We start from the raw sequence: 20,242 nt of genomic DNA on the forward strand, positions 1-20,242 counted from the left end.
AGAAAAGAACTGTCAAAAGACCTGCGTAACAAGGTAATGGAACTTTATAAAGATGGAAAAGGATATAAAAAGATATCCAAAGCCTTGAAAATGCCAATCAGTACTGTTCAATCACTTATTAAAAGTGGAAAATTCAGGGATGTCTTGATACCAAGCCAAGGTCAGGTAGACCAAGAAAGATTTCAGCCACAACTGCCAGAAGAATTGTTCGGGATACAAAGAAAAACCCACAGGTAACCTCAGGAGAAATACAGACTGCTCTGGAAAAAGACGGTGTGGTTGTTTCAAGGAGCACAATACGACAATATTTGAACAAAAATGAGCTGCATGGTCGAGTTGCCAGAAAGAAGCCTTTACTGCGCCAATGCCACAAAAAAGCCCAGTTACAATATGCCCGACAACACCTTGACACGCCTCACAGCTTCTGGCACACTGTAATTTGGAGTGACGAGACCAAAATAGAGCTTTATGGTCACAACCATAAGCGCTATGTTTGGAGATGGGTCAACAAGGCCTATAGTGAAAAGAATACCATCCCCACTGTGAAGCATGGTGGTAGCTCACTGATGTTTTGGGGTGTGTGAGCTCTAAAGTCACGGGGAATCTTGTGAAAATTGATGGCAAGATGAATGCAGCATGTTATCAGAAAACACTGACAGACAATTTGCATTCTTCTGCACAAAAGTTGCGCATGGGATGCTCTTGGACTTTCCAGCACGACAATGACCCTAAGCACAAGGCCAAGTTGACCCTCCAGTGGTTACAGCAGAAAAAGGTGAAGGTTCTGGAGTGGCCATCACAGTCTCCTGACCTTAATATCATCGAGCCACTCTGGGGAGATCTCAAACGTGCGGTTCATGCAAGACGACCAAAGACTTTGCATGACCTGGAGGCATTTTGCCAAGACGAATGGGCAGCTATACCACCTGTAAAAATTTGGGGCCTCATAGACAACTATTACAAAAGACTGCAAGCTGTTATTGATGCTAAAGGGGGCAATACACAGTATTAATAACTAAGGGTATGCAGACTTTTGAACTGGAGTCATTTCATTTTTTTCTTTGTTGCCATGTTTTGTTTTATGATTGTGCCATTCTGTTATAACCTACAGTTGAATATGAATCCCATAAGAAATAAAAGAAATGTGTTTTGCCTGCTCACTCATGTTTCCTTTTAAAATGGTACATATATTGCCAATTCACCAAGGGTATGCAAACTTTTGAGCACAACTGTATATGCACGATTATTGTTGGAAAATGGAACTTTATTTCAGAATGCTCAAAGTATTTACAGTATAGTGTCAATTTAATACAAATTTGTTAACCCAGACAAAGCTTAGCCATATTGAAAGCATGCAAACTGCACTTGAAATCTGAATTAAATATACAGTAGTAAAATATAATAATGTGAATCCATCAGAAACTCCAGCACTATTAGTAGATTTTTCGGTCTCACTGCTTGCTCTAATTTACTGTAGGCCTTACAATCCCCCACGCAAGCCTGTTGCTCAGCTCCCACAGAAAATGAATTGTACTGTTGAACTTTCTCAAAATCCTTTTTAAAAAGTAGCATACTGTGATGGTATCAAGAACTCCAAGCTACTAAAGTGAATATCATAGTACTACTATGGTACATGTAATGTCAAGACATACTAATATTGGGAGGGCCTGGGTAGCTCAGTGAGTATTGATGCTGACTACCACTCCTGGAGTCGCGAGTTCGAATCCAGGGTGTGCTGAGTGACTCCAGCCAGGTCTCCTAAGCAAACAAATTGGCCTGGTTGCTAGGGAGGGTAGAGTCACAATGGGTAACCTATTTGTGGTTGCGATGAGTGGTTCAGCTCTCAATGGGGCACATGGTAAGTTGTGCTTGGATTGCGGAGAACAGCATGAGCCTCCACATGCTGGGAGTCTCTGCGGTGTCATGCACAGCGAGCCACGTGATAAGATGCGTGGATTGACTGTCTCAGAAGCGGAGGCGACTGAGACTTGTCCTCCACCACCCGGATTGAGGTGAGTAACCGCGCCACCACAAGGACCGAGTAAGTAGTGGGAATTTAAAGTAATGCCAAAATTGGGGAGAAAAGGGGAGAGAGAAAAAAAAAGACATTAATATCATGCTACTTTTTCTAGTACTGTTTTGATACCCTTTAGGGTGGAAATGTGCAGAACAGAACAGAGTTCTTCAAAAGCTGCACATGCTGCTGTTGATTTTAATAAAGCTGTTTCTGCTATTAGTGGCCTCTTTGTCTTTTCAACTTTTTTGTTGCCATATTTATGAGTTTTGGTTATGTTAGCTGACCAAAAAACAAAACAAAAACAAGTGTCAGGTCAAGATTTGAACCCGGAACTCCATTCACTTTAAACAAAAACACTGCCACTGTGTAACAGGGTTCATTTGTGGAGACAAGGAAGAAATGGGAAACGGGACTTGAACTCAAACAGTTAATCTTTTATTTTCATAATTCAAAAACATACATTTTGTGTGCTAGCTCTCTCTCTCTCTCAGTCTCTAGCGTGGTTCCTCCTGATATCAATCTCCCAATTGCTCACTGCAATCAGAAACAGGTGTTAGACATATTGTGCTCAGGTGTGTGCACCCTTACCGCTTATTTCTCTCCGGATGAATGCTCCAACAAGCCCCCCATCTCCACATACCCCCCACCCCTATTTCTGGAGAGAAAGTCAGCAACAGCCATCCACGCCCCCGGTCTGTGGACCACTTCGAACTTAAAAGGCTGTAAAGCCAGATATCAACGGGTGATCCGCACATTAGTATCCTTCATGCGGTGGAGCCATTGGAGTGGTGTGTGGTTAGAACAGAGGGTGTTAGTATCGGAGGGTGAGAACAGCCCATTTGATGGTCAGACATTCCTTTTCAATGGTGCTGTACTTGGTCTCTCTCAGGGATAGCTTGTGGCTAATGTACAGCACCGGCTGCTCCTCCACTACCTGCGAGAGCACTGCCCCCAGCCCCCTGTCTGAAGCGTCCATCTGTAAAACAAAATGGGAGAGAGAAATTAGGTGCATGTAAAAGTGGCCCACCGCAAAGTGCAGCTTTCACCTGTATAAATGCCTGTTGACACTGCTCCGTCCACTGGACCAGGTCTGGAGCTCCCTTTTTAGTGAGATCAGTCAGCGGGCTGGTGACAGCCGAATAATTAGGCACAAACCTTCTATAATAGCCCGCCAGCCCCAGGAACTGTCTCACCTCCTTTTTGGTCTTGGGTCTCGGGCAATCCGCAAACGTTGCGGTCTTATCAATTTGGGGGCACACCTGCCCATGACCCAAGTGGAACCCCAGATACCTCCACCCGTCCAACTGCGCACTTCTTGGGGTTTGCCGTGAGTCCCCCTCATCGCAGCGACCTCAGAACAGCCCTCAGATGCTGCATATGTCGCTGCCAATCATTACTGTATATAATGATGTCATCCAGATAGGCAATGGTGTAAGCAGTGTGGTCTGAGAACTCGGTCCATCAGGCGCTGAAATGTAGCCGGGGCCCCCGAAAAAACTGAAGTATCACCAATTGTTGTAAGCCAAACGGTATAAAAAGGCCATTTTTATACGGGACATCAGCATTAAGGGGATCTGCCAATAACCCATTGTTAAATCCAGCGTCGAGTAAAAGCGAGCTGTGTCTAACCGATGGAACAGTTCATCAATATGAGGCTTTGGATTTGCATCAAATTTAGATACCGTGTTGACTTTTCTGTAATGCACGCAGAACCGAACCGACCCAACGCTCTTAGGGACTAGGACGACCGGGCTGGACCAATCACTGTGGGATTCTTCTATTACCCCCATATCGAGCATTGCATCTAATTCTTCCCGCACTACTTTTTTCTTGTGCTCAGGAAGCCGGTAGGGATGACTATGACCACTACCCCGGGCGTAGTTTCGATGTGGTCCTGTATGAGGTTTGTATGACCAGGTAGAGGTGAGAACATGTCTGAGAATTCTTTCTGCAACTTGGCAACCTCTGTGACATGAGATGGTGAGAGGTGGTCTCCACAAGTGGTGACATGACTGGCTTTTATGTTCACCTCTGGCCCAAGCTCTGCCCTCTCCGGAACTACCATTGCCAACATCACAGAGACTGCCTCCCTCCATAATTTCAGGAGGTTTAGGTGGTATATTTGACGTGCGTCGCGTGCGAGTAATTTGGAGCTCGAGGTTGGGAGTAATACAAGCACTTTATCTCCCGGTGTGAATTCCCATAGCCAAGCCCTTTCATACAGCCGGCTTTGTCGTTCTTGTGCTTCGAGCAAATTCTCCTGTGGCCGAATCACAGCAGTGCTGTTGTAGGGCCATATCGCACTCTTGCTCGTGTGGTATTACTTAAATATATTTAATTGTTTAGTTTTTTGCAGATAGAGTTGATTAGACACATTTTTACGATTTAAATCTTTGATAAAAGTATTTGTATACATGCCATAAAATCAGTTGACATCCTGTAATTAAAATCTGCTGCCATTTTCCAGTGGACTTTTTTAATAACAGGATCAAATGGGCAGATTCAATTCATATCAAGCTTTAATGGCAAGATAAACTTAAATGTAGGCTTCTTTGCCAGTGCATTATTAGACACGATACATACAGATATAAAACAAACTGAATGCTGAAGTTTAAAATCTCAAAACTCAAAAAAAAATTTCTTTGGTTGCTGTTAAGACTCTAAGGTCTTTTTCACGCAGTTTCGTTTTTGACACTGGTTCAGATAACAGTGAGTGAGCGTTTTCAGGCAATGCGAAGAGATACAGCAGCTTGCCCTTATCTCTCCCACACCTGGCTCACTACTTGTTTGTGAAGTCTCTATTCTCCATACAGTAAATCCACTCCTGTGTTTATTATTGCCGGGACATGTGCCACACGTAATGAATATGCGTACACTGCTACACACAATCAGTTTCTGCGTTAGAATGTGCAGTAGAGTCGAGTGTGTGGAAATGTATACATGCCCATTTTAGCCACAGAAAGTGAAGCTTCAGGAAGTGAAATGTTTTATTTTATTTTAACATGTTAAACAGTCAACTATTAATCACAGAAATTAATGCATTAAATTTCCCAGCCCTGGTTTTAACACTATACTACAAATTATAGCAATGCAAATTAAAGTTTTCATAATCATTCATAATAGATTCATATTCATAATAATTTCATGCTATGCACTTCATTTACATATCATCCTCCTCATAGAATTTAAGCATAGGTGACTAATTATATTTATTATATTACATAACTGAAAGGTTTCTAAAAGACAAGTGAGCTGCCTATCAAGGCAGCATTTTGAAGGCATCATAGGAGTACAACACGAAGACCAAAGGTAGCCTACAACATTATGTTCTGAGATACCTCATTTTGGTGGCATCGCATGTATCCTTCACAGATAAGGCAATCCTAGAACACGAGGAGCTCAGTGGAAGAAAGGCAATCCCAGAATGCAAGGAGTTCAGTGGAAGAATTCATGCAAACCGGCTGACGGAATCAAGAGAAATTTTTATTATAAATATTCTTTTATTTCATTATATTTCATTATATATTCTATAATTTCATTAAATATTTCATTAAAAATTTTTAAAAAATGTGTGTGTGATGTGCTTTTATGCTTAGTGTTTGTGCTGTTAGCTTAGCAACAAGCTAACATCAAATTCTTTTGGAATAAATAGTGATTCAAGGCTCTCCAGCACTTTGGGCACTGGATGCTATTTGTGTGGCGTGCGGAGTTGCTAACTGTGTAGAGTGTCCCTTATCAGCTACTTATGAGGTTTCACGACATTAAGGATTAAGGATGCGGCTTTAGAAGGTAGCTCTCTACGTAGTTGACAGAAAGGCAACTCACTAAGATTTGGAACAGGGCCATTATCCTATAGAGATCAAGTTTACTAATAATTTCTATACAAATCATTTAGAAAAATGGGCAAGGCACACTGGAACAACCAGAACTCTGAGACACGCATTCCTCCATGTGGCATGGGGAAAACCACTTGGTTTCTATACAGTCATTCATTACTCACGTTTGATTTTGTGAACAGTTAAAACTACCGGTAATGTGAATGTAGTGCAAAAACAGACCGACTATGTTTTCAAACTAAATGTTTTCATTCCAAGGAAAACTGATGCATACAGTGAGGAATGGCCATATACAGATTCATACTGGTCATATCAAGCAGGGTAATGAAAGAATTTTCAAATCTTACTACAATCTACTACAAGGTAGAGCAGCAGACTTGAAGCAGCCATGGAAGTTAAATCAGCCAAAAGGAATGCTTAAAATTTGGAGGTCTACCACATTAAAAGATCTCCCATGGTTTAGTGGAGAAACCACTGCTTTTCTCTAAAGACAGCCTCCAACAGTTTTAGGATGCTGACGCAAAACTCACTTCCCATTTGAAAATTTTGTCACCAAATAATACTTTCAAGTTCCAGGAATATTTGATTTAGGAATTATGGTTCTTGGTATCAATTAGTCACATAATGTAACTGCACATATAACAACTCATTTTATGACATAAAACATTTTTGTCTGCCTTAAACACAATTATATATCTGACAGAGTGCTGTTGCCTATGCAGATGAATGACAGGAAAGTCCATGATTACAGAACACACATTTTCCATCTAATGTACAAAAGCTGCTGGTCACAGACGTATTAAAGCAGCGATCAAAGGCATGGAAACCTCCATGTGGGAAAAGGCTTAGAAAACTCAGTCACTCTCAGCATGACTCAGAACTGAGCCCGTTCTCTCAGCAGGTAGATCCATTCAGTCCAGTCCTTTTCCCCAACACACCACTCAAACTTTCCCCAGTGTGAGCTGAAAACCAGTCATGCTTACCACCAAACCCCTGCCTCAGTGATGCAAGAGCACTGTCTGCCCACGTCAACGTGGAGGCAGACAGAGAGGTCCGAAATAAACTTTAGAACTGGCCACCTTCATTTTTCACACTCTGACTTTTAGGGTCATATCACCTAAATCTGCCAAAAAGACTTACGAAGCTGTGATCAGCAATATACAGTGCATCCGGAAAGTATTTACAGCGCTTCACTTTTTCCACATTTTGTTATGTTACAGCCTTATTCCAAAATTGATTAAATACATTATTTTCCTCAAAATTCTACAAACAATACCCCATAATGACAACGTGAAAGAAGTTTGTTTGAAATCTTTGCTAATTTATTAAAAATAAAAAACGAAAAAAATCACATGTACATAAGTATTCACAGCCTTTGCTCAATACTTTGTTGAAGCACCTTTGGCACCAATTACAGCCTCAAGTCTATTTGATTATGATGCTACAAGCTTGGCACACCTATTTTTGGGCAGTTTCTCACATTCTTCTTTGCAGGACCTCTCAAGCTCCATCATGTTGGATGGGGAGTGTCGGTGCACAGCCATTTTCAGATCTCTCCAGAGATGTTCAATCAGGTTCAAGTCTGGGCTCTGGCTGGGCCACTCAAGGACATTCACAGAGTTGTCCCGTAGCCACTCCTTTGTTATCTTGGCTGTGTGCTTAGGGTCATTGTCCTGTTGGAAGATGAACCTTCGCCCCAGTCTGAGGTCCAGAGCGCTCTGGAGCAGGTTTTCATCAAGGATGTCTCTGTACATTGCTGCATTCATCTTTCCTTTGATCCTGACTAGTCTCCCAGTTCCTGCCACTGAAAAACATCCCCACAGCATGATGCTGCCACCACCATGCTTCACTGTAGGGATGGTATTGGCCAGGTGATGAGCGGTGCCTGGTTTCCTCCAGACATGACGCTTGCCATTCAGGCCAAAGAGTTCAATCTTTGTTTCTCATGGTCTGAGAGTCCTTCATGTGCCTTTTGGCAAACTCCAGGCGAGCTGTCATGTGCCTTTTACTGAGGAGTGGCTTCTGTCTGGCCTCTCTACCATACAGGCCTGATTGGTGGAGTGCTGCAGAGATGGTTGTTCTTCTGGAAGGTTCTCCTCTCTCCACAGAGAAATGCTGGAGCTCTGTCAGAGTGACCATCGGGTTCTTGGTCACCTCCCTGACTAAGGCCCTTCTCCCCCGATCGCTCAGTTTGGCCAGGTGGCCAGCTCTAGAAAGAGTCCTGGTGGTTCCAAACTTCTTCCATTTACGGATGATGGAGGCCACTGTGCTCATTGGGACCTTCAATGCTGCAGAAATGTTTCTGTACCCTTCCCCAGATCTGTGCCTCGATACAATCCTGTCTCGGAGGTCTACAGACAATTCCTTGGACTTCATGGCTTGGTTTGTGCTCTGACATGCACTGTTAACTGTGGGACCTTATATAGACAGGTGTGTGCCTTTCCAAATCATGTCCAATCAACTGAATTTGCCACAGGTGGACTCCAATCAAGTTGTAGAAACATCTCAAGGATGATCATTGGAAACAGGATGCACCTGAGCTCAATTTTGAGTGTCATGGCAAAGGCTGTGAATACTTATGTACATGTGATTTTTTTCGTTTTTTATTTTTAATAAGTTTGCAAAGATTTAAAACACACTTCTTTCATGTTGTCATTATGGGGTATTGTTTGTAGAATTTTGAGGAAAATAATTAATTTAATCCATTTTGGAATAAGGCTGTAACATAAGAAAATGTGGAAAAAGTGAAGCGCTATGAATACTTTCCGGATGCACTGTACAAGCAAATTGCATATTGACCTGATTCTTCTACTAGTAATCAAATCAAATGAGAGTTTTGTTGACAAGCCATTCTTTATTTCTTGTAATTAGAATAAAACAATATTAACAGGTTAGTTCACCAGAAAATCATCATCATTATCTATAAAGTACCAGAGACTATTTAGCAAAGACGGGCCACTTCTATTAAAATGAATGGGCGAAATTGGGAACGCCCAATGTTCAACGGATGAAGAAAGAAATTCCCACCTTACAGGCAAAAGAGCCAATCACCTTTTCAATAAAGACATCGCTTGTCAATCAACTCAAGAACACGCATGCGCATTAGCTATATAAACCAGGAAAACTGTGTTTTTTAGCATAATCTGAGGTAAAGATGCAAAATGTATGATACCAGTGTTAGCAGATTCTACTGCTGATTTTAAATATGTTCTTTGATCATAATCTCAACTAACCATTTGGAGATTTCAGCCATCCCCATTCAAGTAGATAGGAGCTGCACTTGTATGCCACTTGTTTACATAATAAAATTGCTGCCCAAGAGCTTTTCAAACATGGCCGCCAGTAGACTGACTTGCTAGAAAGACTTTGATACTACCCAGTCATTCCACACCTGTAGCCGACTGCATGACTTTTTAAATTTTAAAGATTATGGAACCTATTTCATGTCTGGGTTTGGAACGCAAAAGTAAATTATAGTGAGGTAAACCTCTAGTTTTCTACTGCAGTAAATGGGAGACCAAAGAATGTTTTTTGTATTTTTATTTGCTCAAAAGTCCACTATTATGCAAAAAATGTATTTTGAAAGTCCACAACTTTCAAAAAATGAACAAATTTTTTTTTGAAAACAGTGGATAACAGCAGTCAGAAAAGTGAAAGATGCCACATTTCCTAAAAGTGTTGCGAAATCCACTACAAATTACTTATTACTTCTCTAAAATTTTAATCAGATTATTGACTAATTTAATCAAAAAGGTAATCACATTATTACTTTTGAGTTACTGTCTAAAAACATTTTTACATACATTTTGTTTTGTTTTTCTCCTCACCAAACTCTAAATAATATCTATAATTCTTCCTTTTTACATTGTTACATGCCAGTCATTAACAGCAGATGTTTCTCCCTCACAAAGACTCGTCACCAAAACGGCAACAGATTTATGTATTCTACATTCATATTATTTTGAAAATGTGTAACCCAAGTAATGTACTTAAAGTAATCTTAATTGAATGTAATTAGATTGCAGTAATTAATTACTTTGTAATTAGATTACACCCAAAACTGCTCCCTCAGCAGCTATTATTGAAACTCCAATGCAGCAGTGTTGACTAGTTTTTTTTAATTATACCAGGGTAATAACACAAGGAACATTGTTATACTGTAAAATACGGTAAATAATAATTTGCTCGATTTACGCTAATAAATAAGTCGGAAAAGCGTAATCACAGTCTTTTAAAAGGGTACTTTGAATTCTTTCAAATGAATCTGAATGGCAACTAAGGTTGTCAATCTCTAACATTCTATTTTTCCATGGAGTCAAAAAGGTCATATGGGTTTGTAATGACATGAGGTTGAGGAAATGATGAGAAAACGTTTATTTTTGGAACTATCCCTAACATTTTGTGTATGTGTATCATTCATGGATTCCAGATTAATTCTGTCATACAGCACAGTAGCTATTGCTAACTCCAATCAGGCACGTTGTCTTTTTTGAATTGTTTTATAAACAGACTTTGAATTAAAAAAAAAGTTTAAAAAAAAAAAAAGTTTAAAAAAAATTACAATGTAACCTTGTATTTTTTTTATTTATTTTTTTCATCTTTGATGGTTGACATTGGCATCAGGTGTAATACTTGAAGGAGCCTGTGGAACAGTCAGTTTAGTCTGTGCCTAGTAAGATTAATCAGCAGTTCTGGGCTCCAGGAGAATGTCTAACTCGGTTTCCTTACGTGAGTGAGAGTTCTCTTTGTTCATCTCTAAATGGTAATCTCTGCCTGAATGAAGTAATATTACTCAAAAATAAAGATGATTAAAGCTGCACTTAATCTTACTTGTACTGAAGTAAACAGGACAAAAGAAGCATGGATACCTATATATCTTAATCCATAATATCCTAATGGGGCTAATTTGGTTAAAAATCTGTTTGGCATGTAATATGCTGAATATACATATAAAGAAAATTTTATAATATATATACTTACTAAAATAGAAATTACTAAACAGATTAAACACGGTGTACCTTGTGTCTGAGCTGAATTGTCCAATCCACAGCTCCTGACAAGCTGGCAATGTTGGACAGATTTGTGTTTTTCAGGACCATAATTTTCTGTCTGCTGACTACACACAGAGAGGGAACCCTCATAGAGGTCCACATTTGCCCAGGGGAAAAGTCATGGACAAAAAGCCAGCCTTACTCAAGACCGCCCCTCAACCAACATGGTGGCAGTGGGAAATTTATGTGTACAAAATACACTGATCTCTCTGATCTGAATTATTTAAACGAATGGTTCATCCAAAAATTTAAATATTCTGTAATGTACTCACCTTCCTATAGTTTCAAATCATTTTGATAGTTTTTTAACTTTCTTCTGTGAAACACAGAAAGGAGATATTTTCAAGAATTTCCATGCTGATCTTTTCCATACAACAAAAGCATACAATGACCATGGGCTGTGAAGTTCCATAATCCAAGTCTTCTAAAGTCATACAATAGCTTTGTGCATTGTCTAAAATCTCTGTTGTGGTTCACAAAAGAAATGGTCAAATGGGACCACATGAGGGAGAGTATATAATGACACAATTTATATATTTGAATGAACTACTTTTTTTAAGATCACCTATGATTTTATATTAGATTTTCACTGGGTTCTAACTAACTGAATACATTTAAGTTGAATGTATATGTATAAGGTTTTCTTAATTGACACATTTCCCACAGAGAAAAGGCCATCTTGGGTAGACTGAGGTGTTGGACGTTGAATAATAGGCAGTACACTGTTCCAAAAGTCGGATCTATGGGAGAAACTCATTACAAAAAGCCCATATTTCTCCCAACTTCAGTCATGAGGCATAATGTCTGTGGCTATTTCTTGAAATCTTTCTTTGTATACAGTGAAAAAAATGGGAAAATGCAGGTTGTCCAATTTACTAAATCATATTATTTGTGATCTACATAACAAACTTGTTTTCAATTAATAAAATTCTCTAAAATGTGCACTCTACTACATTAGATTCCATTATGTAGGGTGAATGTGAACCAATCAAGTAACCTTTGTTCAACCAAATGGGCAAGGGAATTTGAGCAGGGAATTCGTAGTTCTAAGCACACTTTTCATTGGACTTGATGCAGAGAGAACACGTTAAAATTTATGTTAGTGTTATTTTATGCCTTTTTTTTTTCTTTTTTTTTTCGGATACACACAACATTCTGTATGTTGCTTTAATCAAGAAGCAATTACTACTTAGCATTTAGCATTCTAATGTATACTTTTGCTAGATAAATGTTAGCTAACTAGCATAACCTTACAACAGAAATCAGCCATGTGACAAAAATATTATGTAAAACTAAGAAAATGTATTATGTTAGGGGCAGATATAAAATAATTTTGAGGTTACTTAGTTGGGTCTTTTAAAAATAAATGTAATCCATCATGTTTCAATTACGTGAACAAATGATGTTTTCTGACAATTAGTGAGCTAACCGAGTGGAAAAAATATGTTGATGTATCTTATTTAATTCATGTGGAACTGATGTACATAATTAAATCATGTACATTCTAAGCATTTTTTTTTGTGTGTAGATACACTATATTGCCAAAAGTATTCGCTCATCTGCCTTTAGACGCATATGAACTTAAGTGACATCCCATTCTTAATCCATAGGGTTTAATATGACGTCGGCCCACCCTTTGCAGCTATAACAGCTTCAACTCTTCTGGGAAGGCTTTCCACAAAGTTTAGGAGTGTGTTTATGGGAATTTTTGACCATTCTTCCAGAAGCGCATTTGTGAGGTCAGACACCAATGTTGGACGAGAAGGCCTGGCTCGCAGTCTTCGCTCTAATTCATCCCAGAGGTGCTCTATCGGGTTGAGGTCAGGACTCTGTGCAGGCCAGTCAAGTTCTTCCACACCAAACTCGCTCATCCATGTCTTTATGGACCTTGCTTTGTGCACTGGTGTGCAGTCATGTTGGAACAGGAAGGGGCCATCCCCAAACTGTTCCCACAAAGTTGGGAGCATGGAATTGTCCAAAATCTCTTGGTATGCTGAAGCATTCAGAGTTCCTTTCACTGGAACTAAGGGGCCAAGCCCAGCTCCTGAAAAACAACCCCACACCATAATCCCCCCTCCACCAAACTTCACAGTTGGCACAATGCAGTCAGACAAGTACCGTTCTCCTGGCAACCGCCAAACCCAGACTCATCTATCAGATTGCCAGATGGAGAAGCGTGATTCGTCACTCCAGAAAACGCGTCTCCACTGCTCTAGAGTCCAGTGGCGGCGTGCTTTACACCACTGCATCCGACGCTTTGCATTGCACTTGGTGATGTATGGCTCGGATGCAGCTGCTCGGCCATGGAAACCCATTCCATGAAGCTCTCTACGCACTGTTCTTGAGCTAATCTGAAGGCCACATGAACTTTGGAGGTCTGTAAGCGATTGACTCTGCAGAAAGTTGGCGACCTCTGCGCACTATGCGCCTCAGCATCCGCTGACCCCACTCTGTCATTTTACGTGACCTACCACTTCATGGCTGAGTTGCTGTCATTCCCAATCGCTTCCACTTTGTTATAATACCACTGACAGTTGACTGTGGAATATTTAGTAGCGAGGAAATTTCACGACTGGACTTGTTGCGCAGGTGGCATCCTATCACAGTACCACACTGGAATTCACTGAGCTCCTGAGAGCGGCCCATTCTTTCACAAATGTTTGTAGAAGCAGTCTGCATGCCTAGGTGCTTCATTTTATATACCTGTGGCCATGGAAGTGACTGGAACACCTGAATTCAATTATTTGGATGGGTGAGCGAATACTTTTGGCAATATAGTGTAGATATTTTTGCACTCCAAAATGTTCAGTAGACTCCATTTTGTCACTGAACATCAAAAGCTTGACTACTTTTTCCAGAGATTATATGACCATGAGAATTTTCAGTTGAATACATTTAAACCAGATTAAACAAACCACTTTCAGCCGTGTCTCCTCTTAACATCAAGTTATGTGGGATAAGTAAGACTGGCTAAAAGTGCCATTGCTCAGACATCATCCTCTTCACCTCTCAGTTCTCAGTCCAAGGGGGAAACCCTGACCTGAACAGACTGAACTCAAGAACCCTTCACTGGACTCTGTGAAAGCCATCAACAGAGGAAGCCCTTATGCAGTTGAAGTCAGGAGTTTACATACACTTAGGTTGAGGTCATTAAAACTATTTTTTTTTAACCACTCCACAGATTTCATATTAGCAAACTATAGTTTTGGCAAGTCATTAAGGACATCTACTTTGTTCATGACATGAGTAATTGTTTACAGATTGTTTCACTTTTAATTGACTACATCACATTTCCAGTGGGTCAGAAGTTTACATATACCAAGTTAACTGTGCTTTTAAGCAGCTTGGAAAATTCCAGAAAATGATATCAAGCCTTTAGGCAATTAGCTTCTGATAGGCTAATTGGCGTCAATCTGCGGTGTACCTGTGGATGTATTTTAAAGCCTACCTTCAAACTCAGTGCCTGTTTGCTTGACATCATGGGAAAATCAATATAAATCAGTAAGACCTCAGAAAAAAATTTTTGTGGATCTCCACAAGTCTGGTTCATCCTTGGGAGCAATTTCCAAATGCCTGAAGGTACCAAGTTCAACTGTACAAACAATAGCACTTAAGTATAAACACCATGGGACCATGCAGCCATCATACCACTCAGGAAGGAGATGCACTCTGTCTCCTAGAGATGAACGGAGTTTGGTGCAAAAAGTGCAAATCAATCCCAGAACAACAGCAAAAGACCTTGTGAAGATGCTGCAGGAAGCAGGTAGACAAGTATCTATTTCCACAGTAAAACGAGTCCTATGTAGACATAACCTGAAAGGCTGCTCAGCCACTGCTCCAAAACTGCAATAAAAAAGCCTGACTACAGTTTGCAAGTGCACATGGGGACAAAGATCTTTCTTTCTGGAGAAATGTCCTCTGGTCTGATGAAACAAAAATTTAACTGTTTGGCCATAATGGCCATCGTTATGTTTGGAGGAAAATGGGTGAGGCTTGCAAGCCGAAGAACACCATCCCAACCGTGAAGCATGGGGGTGGCAGCATCATGTTGTGGGGGTGCTTTGTTTCAGGAGGGACTGGTGCACTTCACAAAATAGATGGCATCATGAAGGAAAATTATGTGGATATACTGATGCAACATCTCAAGACATCAGCCAGGAAGTTAAAGCTTGGTCACAAATGGGTCTTCCAAATGGACAATGACCCCAAGCATACCTCCAAATTTGTGGCAAAATGGCTTAAGGACAACAAAGTCAAGGTATTGGAGTGGCCATCACAAAGCCCTGACATCAGTCCAATAGACAATTTATGGGCAGAACTGAAAAAGCATGTGCGAGCCTACAAACCTGACTCATTTCTGTCTGGAGGAATGGGCCAAAATACCATCAACTTATTGTGAGAAGCTTGTATAAGGCTATGCAAAAAGTTTGACCCAAGTTAAACAATTTAAAGGCAATGCTACCAAATACTAACAAAGTGTATGTAAAGTTCTGGCCCACTGGGAATGTGATGAAAGAAAGAAAAGCTGAGATAAATCATTCTCTCTACTATTATTCTGATATTTCACATTCTTAAAATAAAGTAGTGATCCTAATTTACCTAAGACAGGGTATGTTTTCTACGATTAAATGTCAGGAATTTAAACTGAGTTAAAATGTATTTGGCTAATTTGTATGTAAACTTCTGACTTCAACTACATTACACCCCCATAACCTGCTTGCAATTCCCGTAATAGAGAGCGAAACAGCATATCAGAGGCTCTCTCTACAGAAACCTTGTATTGACTCATTAATCTGCACAAAATAATGACATGTCTTAACAAGAAACAATTTTATGTTTAACATCTTCCTAATTTGGGTGATTAGCACATGAAATCCGTGTCTTAGTACGCCACCATTAATTGCGCATTAGCACCTCCAAGTGGTCATTTGTGATATACAGCAAATAATACATAATAAGAGAACAAAAAGACTTTTATTTCATTGAGGATTAAATTGTAACACAGAATGAATTACACAGAGGTTCCTTCCTTGGCACATCTACTACCACAATTTGCAGAAGAAACCACAGTGCCATCACAATAACTCTCTCTCTGTAAAACAGAATCAGGAAGATCAGTAGCACTGACACCATGAGAAAACCATACAAAGTTACGTACAAATTTTGATTATTAAAGCAACTTCTATGAAAAGCAAACCCGGATATAAAAATTATACAAATATTAGTCAGCTGAAGAAGAAAAAAAAAAAATCAATCCTAGTTTCTGTAAAGTATGATTATAGTTTTAATCTCAACTGTATGCAAAAATGTAAAAAATATCACATTTATAGTGTAATGTGTGTTTATCCAAAGATACGGCTATGTTAACAGTGAAATAACTTATTACAGATAAAGGGGCTCTCACCCATGTAAGAGCAAGCATTTCCTATTCACCTCTTCAGTGTATGAATATGAGCCCAGATACAGTGAAGGCAAAAAGTAGATTTCACACTCAAAAACAGGAAGGGCACTTGTATAATTGCACAAGCTAAAATGTGTGCACTACAACAATGTAACAACTACTCAAAAAATAAAATGTGATTAAAAAAAACTTCAAAGAATAATTTGTATATGATTTACAATACACCACCCTTGTCACATGCAATGTTTAGCTAAAGCTATGAAAAGAGAACATTTGTATAGAAGCAGTTATGCTACAGAGGCACGTTACATCTGTAGAACAATTCACAAATATGTTGAAATCTCTTTGGGGCAAAAAGTAAGCTGGGAAATCTTCAACGGAGAGATTTATTAATGTAGACAGGTTCTTGAGAGAGAGAAAAACCTGAAAGATCTTTCAAAATCTCATTCCTTCAGAAGATGCTGCCAAAGTGGAGGAGAACTTACCAAAGCCCAAAATGAGCCCAAACACATTTTGAAACCATCCCATCAGGAAATAGTATGTTTATTATCAATATAAATCTATTATATATACTTATGATTCATATGTATTATATCCACAGCTACAGCAGTCATAAAAACTGTGTACACTGTTTAGGTTATCTATTTATACTTAAATAAACAATAGGCCTATACCACACTCACATTTATAACTGTCATATTCTGCATCTCAATCAACAGATAAAAAAGGTAAAGCAATACAAATAAAATGTTGGTCTACAAGGTAAACCGATAATTGACAATATGCTTTTTTCTTCTCTACCAAAACATCTCATGCACAGAGATGTTTTGATATCTGTGGGAACTGGTTTGAAAATAGGCTGGGTCCAGGTGCTTTGTTAGTATGAAGTCATCTTAAAAAGTGTCTCAGACTCCATTTCAGGAAATAATCAGACCGGAAAGCTCACATGGAAGACATACTGTATACTAAAAGCCCTTATGTAGAAGTTATGCATTGTGTATGTTTAAAGTAATGCCTTCTCTGGTTGCAAATAAACAAAATCTTCTCATTAAACAATCTTATGGACATCGATGTATCGAACTGTCTATTAAGGACTGAGGCTACTTTAAAATGGCATTGACAATCACATTCCTCATTTTCTAGCACATTTACAGAATGCAAATCCCACAGTCTTTCTGGGATAAAGATGACAGGAATCACTGACTATGAGTTCTCAAACACCTGTTTGGTTTATACTGATCGACACAATCCAAAGCAAGTCATATAGTTTTAAATGGCATCTGTAACGTTTGCCCAAAGCAGCACAATATCAACAGAACACCCAAAACACAGGAAAACATCAAAATGCTAATAAACATCAGCTTCTCCAAATCACAATAAAGCACACGGGGTTATCTGTCCTACTTACACTACCTTTATGCTAAAAGCTGCATCTTTTGTTCATGTACTGTATAACAACATCGGCTGATGAGGCATTAGAGGTCTAAAAGAACTGGATGATTTTAACACCAGCATGATTTTGTTGTTTTCTTTGACAGCGATTTACAATGAAACTGCCTTCGCTTCTCAGGATCAGTATATAAACCTGGTCTGTTGCTAACTTGAATGTATCTTCCACAGATCCAACATGCAAACTAATACATCATAGAACACCAAAATGGAAACGAAGGCCAAAAACACGTCACCTTCACACAACTCCTCTACTCGCAAGCAGCTATCAAAACCAAAATTCTGCGCTTTGGACTTCAGGGAATTCAAGCAATGTCCACCACTACAGAGAACCAATGAGAACTGGACTTTTGAAACATTTGATTGCACACAATGCTAAGAGGGACTGTCCGGAGACTATTGATGCGCATACTTAGATTATGAAAGAAGTTAACTATGTTGTTGTGTCAACATCATTCATTAGTGTGACTCCATGTCCGTCTATGCACAAAACATTCACTTACGAGTAGGTCGAACACTAAGAAAGGAAAAAGTACCCAAACAGTGACCGTAACACAAGCCCTGCGCTTGCAAATGGAATGGTGTCTGTCTTGTAAGGAAAGTCTTCCCAATCTCTATAAAAGGCAAGGTGCCACGTCTATGGCACAGGCAAGTAGTTAAGTTACAATCACAGCTGACAGCTATCCCACTACGAGAGAGGGAGAGTTCCCAAAGGGCAACTATATTACAGTAAAACTGCACAAACTCTGGGAACAATTTTGGTACATAATGCAGAGTAGTATCAAGCCCATAGCAGTACTGCACTGGGTCCTGGAGTCTCTTTAGGCTCATACAAGCACAGCAAAGAGCTCGAACTGAAGGAACAGGGCTTAGGATAAATTACTGCATGGGAACCACTAAAGGCTGGAGAAAGGAGCATTGCAAAGCAGCGACACTGTACACCTTAAAGGCCTGTGAGGTCAACAATGGTCTTGATGAAGATAGTGTCATCTCGGATGTAGGAGTTTTTGGAGTCTAGTTTGGAAAGAGGGCAGAAGAGTGGGCAGCCGCTGGCAATGTTCATGTCACTGACAGGCCTCTGGAAGGAGGAAGAGGAGATGTCCGGCCGGAAGGCATCAATAATGTGCTCTCTGTTGTTCTGATCAAGCAACATGAGTGTGACCTATGGACCAATAGAGGTTTTGGTTTAAAGAGGTATGAACAGATCCCATAAATGAAACCAATCATTCATGACTGCATGAAAAGAACATCACAAAAAATAAGCAAGAATACATATTTCAATGAAATGATGAGGCCTGTCAGGATTTCAGGAAAGAAAAAGGACCAGGTACAATGGAATAATAATGTTACAGATAAAGACGCTCTCACCCATGTAAGATCATGCATTTCCGATTCACCTCTTGAGTGAGTGAATATGAGCCCAGACAGATTGAATGTAAACAGTAGATTTCACACTCAAGAGAAGGAAGGACACGAGATTCATGATTCAATGAAAAGTACATTTAGGAACCACACTAAAAAAAATTAAATAAAAAAAATTGTAAGAACACAAAATTCAATGAAATGATGATGCCTGAAAGGATTTCGGGAATGAAATATCAGTTGGATTTGTTGATCAGACTAACCTTCTGGTTAAAAGGCCACTTGATCAAGGCATCACTGTGTCCCCTCATCACCACGAAAAACAGAGACAAGTGAGTACCACGTCCCGTCCCATCCCCATTCAGATAGATGCGCAAACACATCTTGTAGCCATATTTGCTTGTGTAAAATGCTGTAAAACACAACATGGTGCCTCAGAATGAGATGTCATACTTCATGATTGGCATATCAAAGCTTTTTAAGCAACATAAAAAGAAGCAATTCCTCACAGTAGCTAATAATCAAATAAAAACTAGAGCTGAGAGAAACACATACATCAATGCAAACACCAGTGGATGACTTTGCACAGGTCAGCGGCATCTCTACACATCATTACATCACTACATCATTAAGTGTGGGAAAAGTTGCCATACTTTCTTACTACATGTATCCATGTTTGCCTGTGTGTTCTGATGCAGTTTAAGAAAACAGAAATTTGAGATGGGAGACCAGTAAAGAGCACTGTTGCATAAATATACTTTGAGCATTAGGGCTGAGACTGTCGCCATGACAACCGTTCCACCGCGGTGGTGGAGTGCCACCGGCAGTAGTGTGCACGTCACACGACACATGAATGTTTCTGCTTGAGTGGACACTATGACAAGTATAAAGTACAAAGTTTTGTATACAAGTGTAATAATAATAATGTGGAGAAACCTGCCTTCAAAGAAATGCTCCACTCGTTCGATAAACAGTATGAATTGCCAAGCAAAAAATATTTTTCAAACACTGTTATCCCCCAGCTATTCAAGGAAACTAAGCAGAACATCATCACAGAACTGCACAACTGACATGTGGTCCAGCATTAACATGACTCCATATACGAGTCTGACCGTGCATTTCATAA

The 20,242-nt window shown here is 39.7% G+C and overlaps 1 protein-coding gene across 5 annotated transcripts in view; it reads right to left on the minus strand.

Annotated features, from left to right (window-relative positions):
* Window positions 1-2,678: 2,678 nt before the first annotated feature.
* LOC127418979 (TNF receptor-associated factor 2-like) overlaps window positions 2,679-20,242 on the minus strand; it is a 28,468-nt gene continuing 10,904 nt past the window's right edge. Inside the window, exons 10-11 of one of the 5 annotated variants that reach the window (XM_051659956.1) lie at window positions 19,380-19,528; window positions 2,679-2,993 (exon numbers count right to left, since the gene is read on the minus strand). In XM_051659956.1, coding sequence (XP_051515916.1) covers window positions 2,829-2,993; window positions 19,380-19,528 — 314 coding nt within the window. In that variant the 3' untranslated portion in view covers window positions 2,679-2,828. Of the gene's footprint in view, window positions 2,994-15,859; window positions 19,529-20,242 lie in introns of those variants that run through there. The other 4 variants (XM_051659947.1, XR_007893580.1, XM_051659972.1 and 1 more) reach the window with 4 other exon arrangements.

Source organism: Myxocyprinus asiaticus, chromosome 3 (assembly GCF_019703515.2).
Source record: "Myxocyprinus asiaticus isolate MX2 ecotype Aquarium Trade chromosome 3, UBuf_Myxa_2, whole genome shotgun sequence".
In the NCBI taxonomy this organism is placed as follows: Eukaryota; Metazoa; Chordata; class Actinopteri; order Cypriniformes; family Catostomidae; genus Myxocyprinus; species Myxocyprinus asiaticus.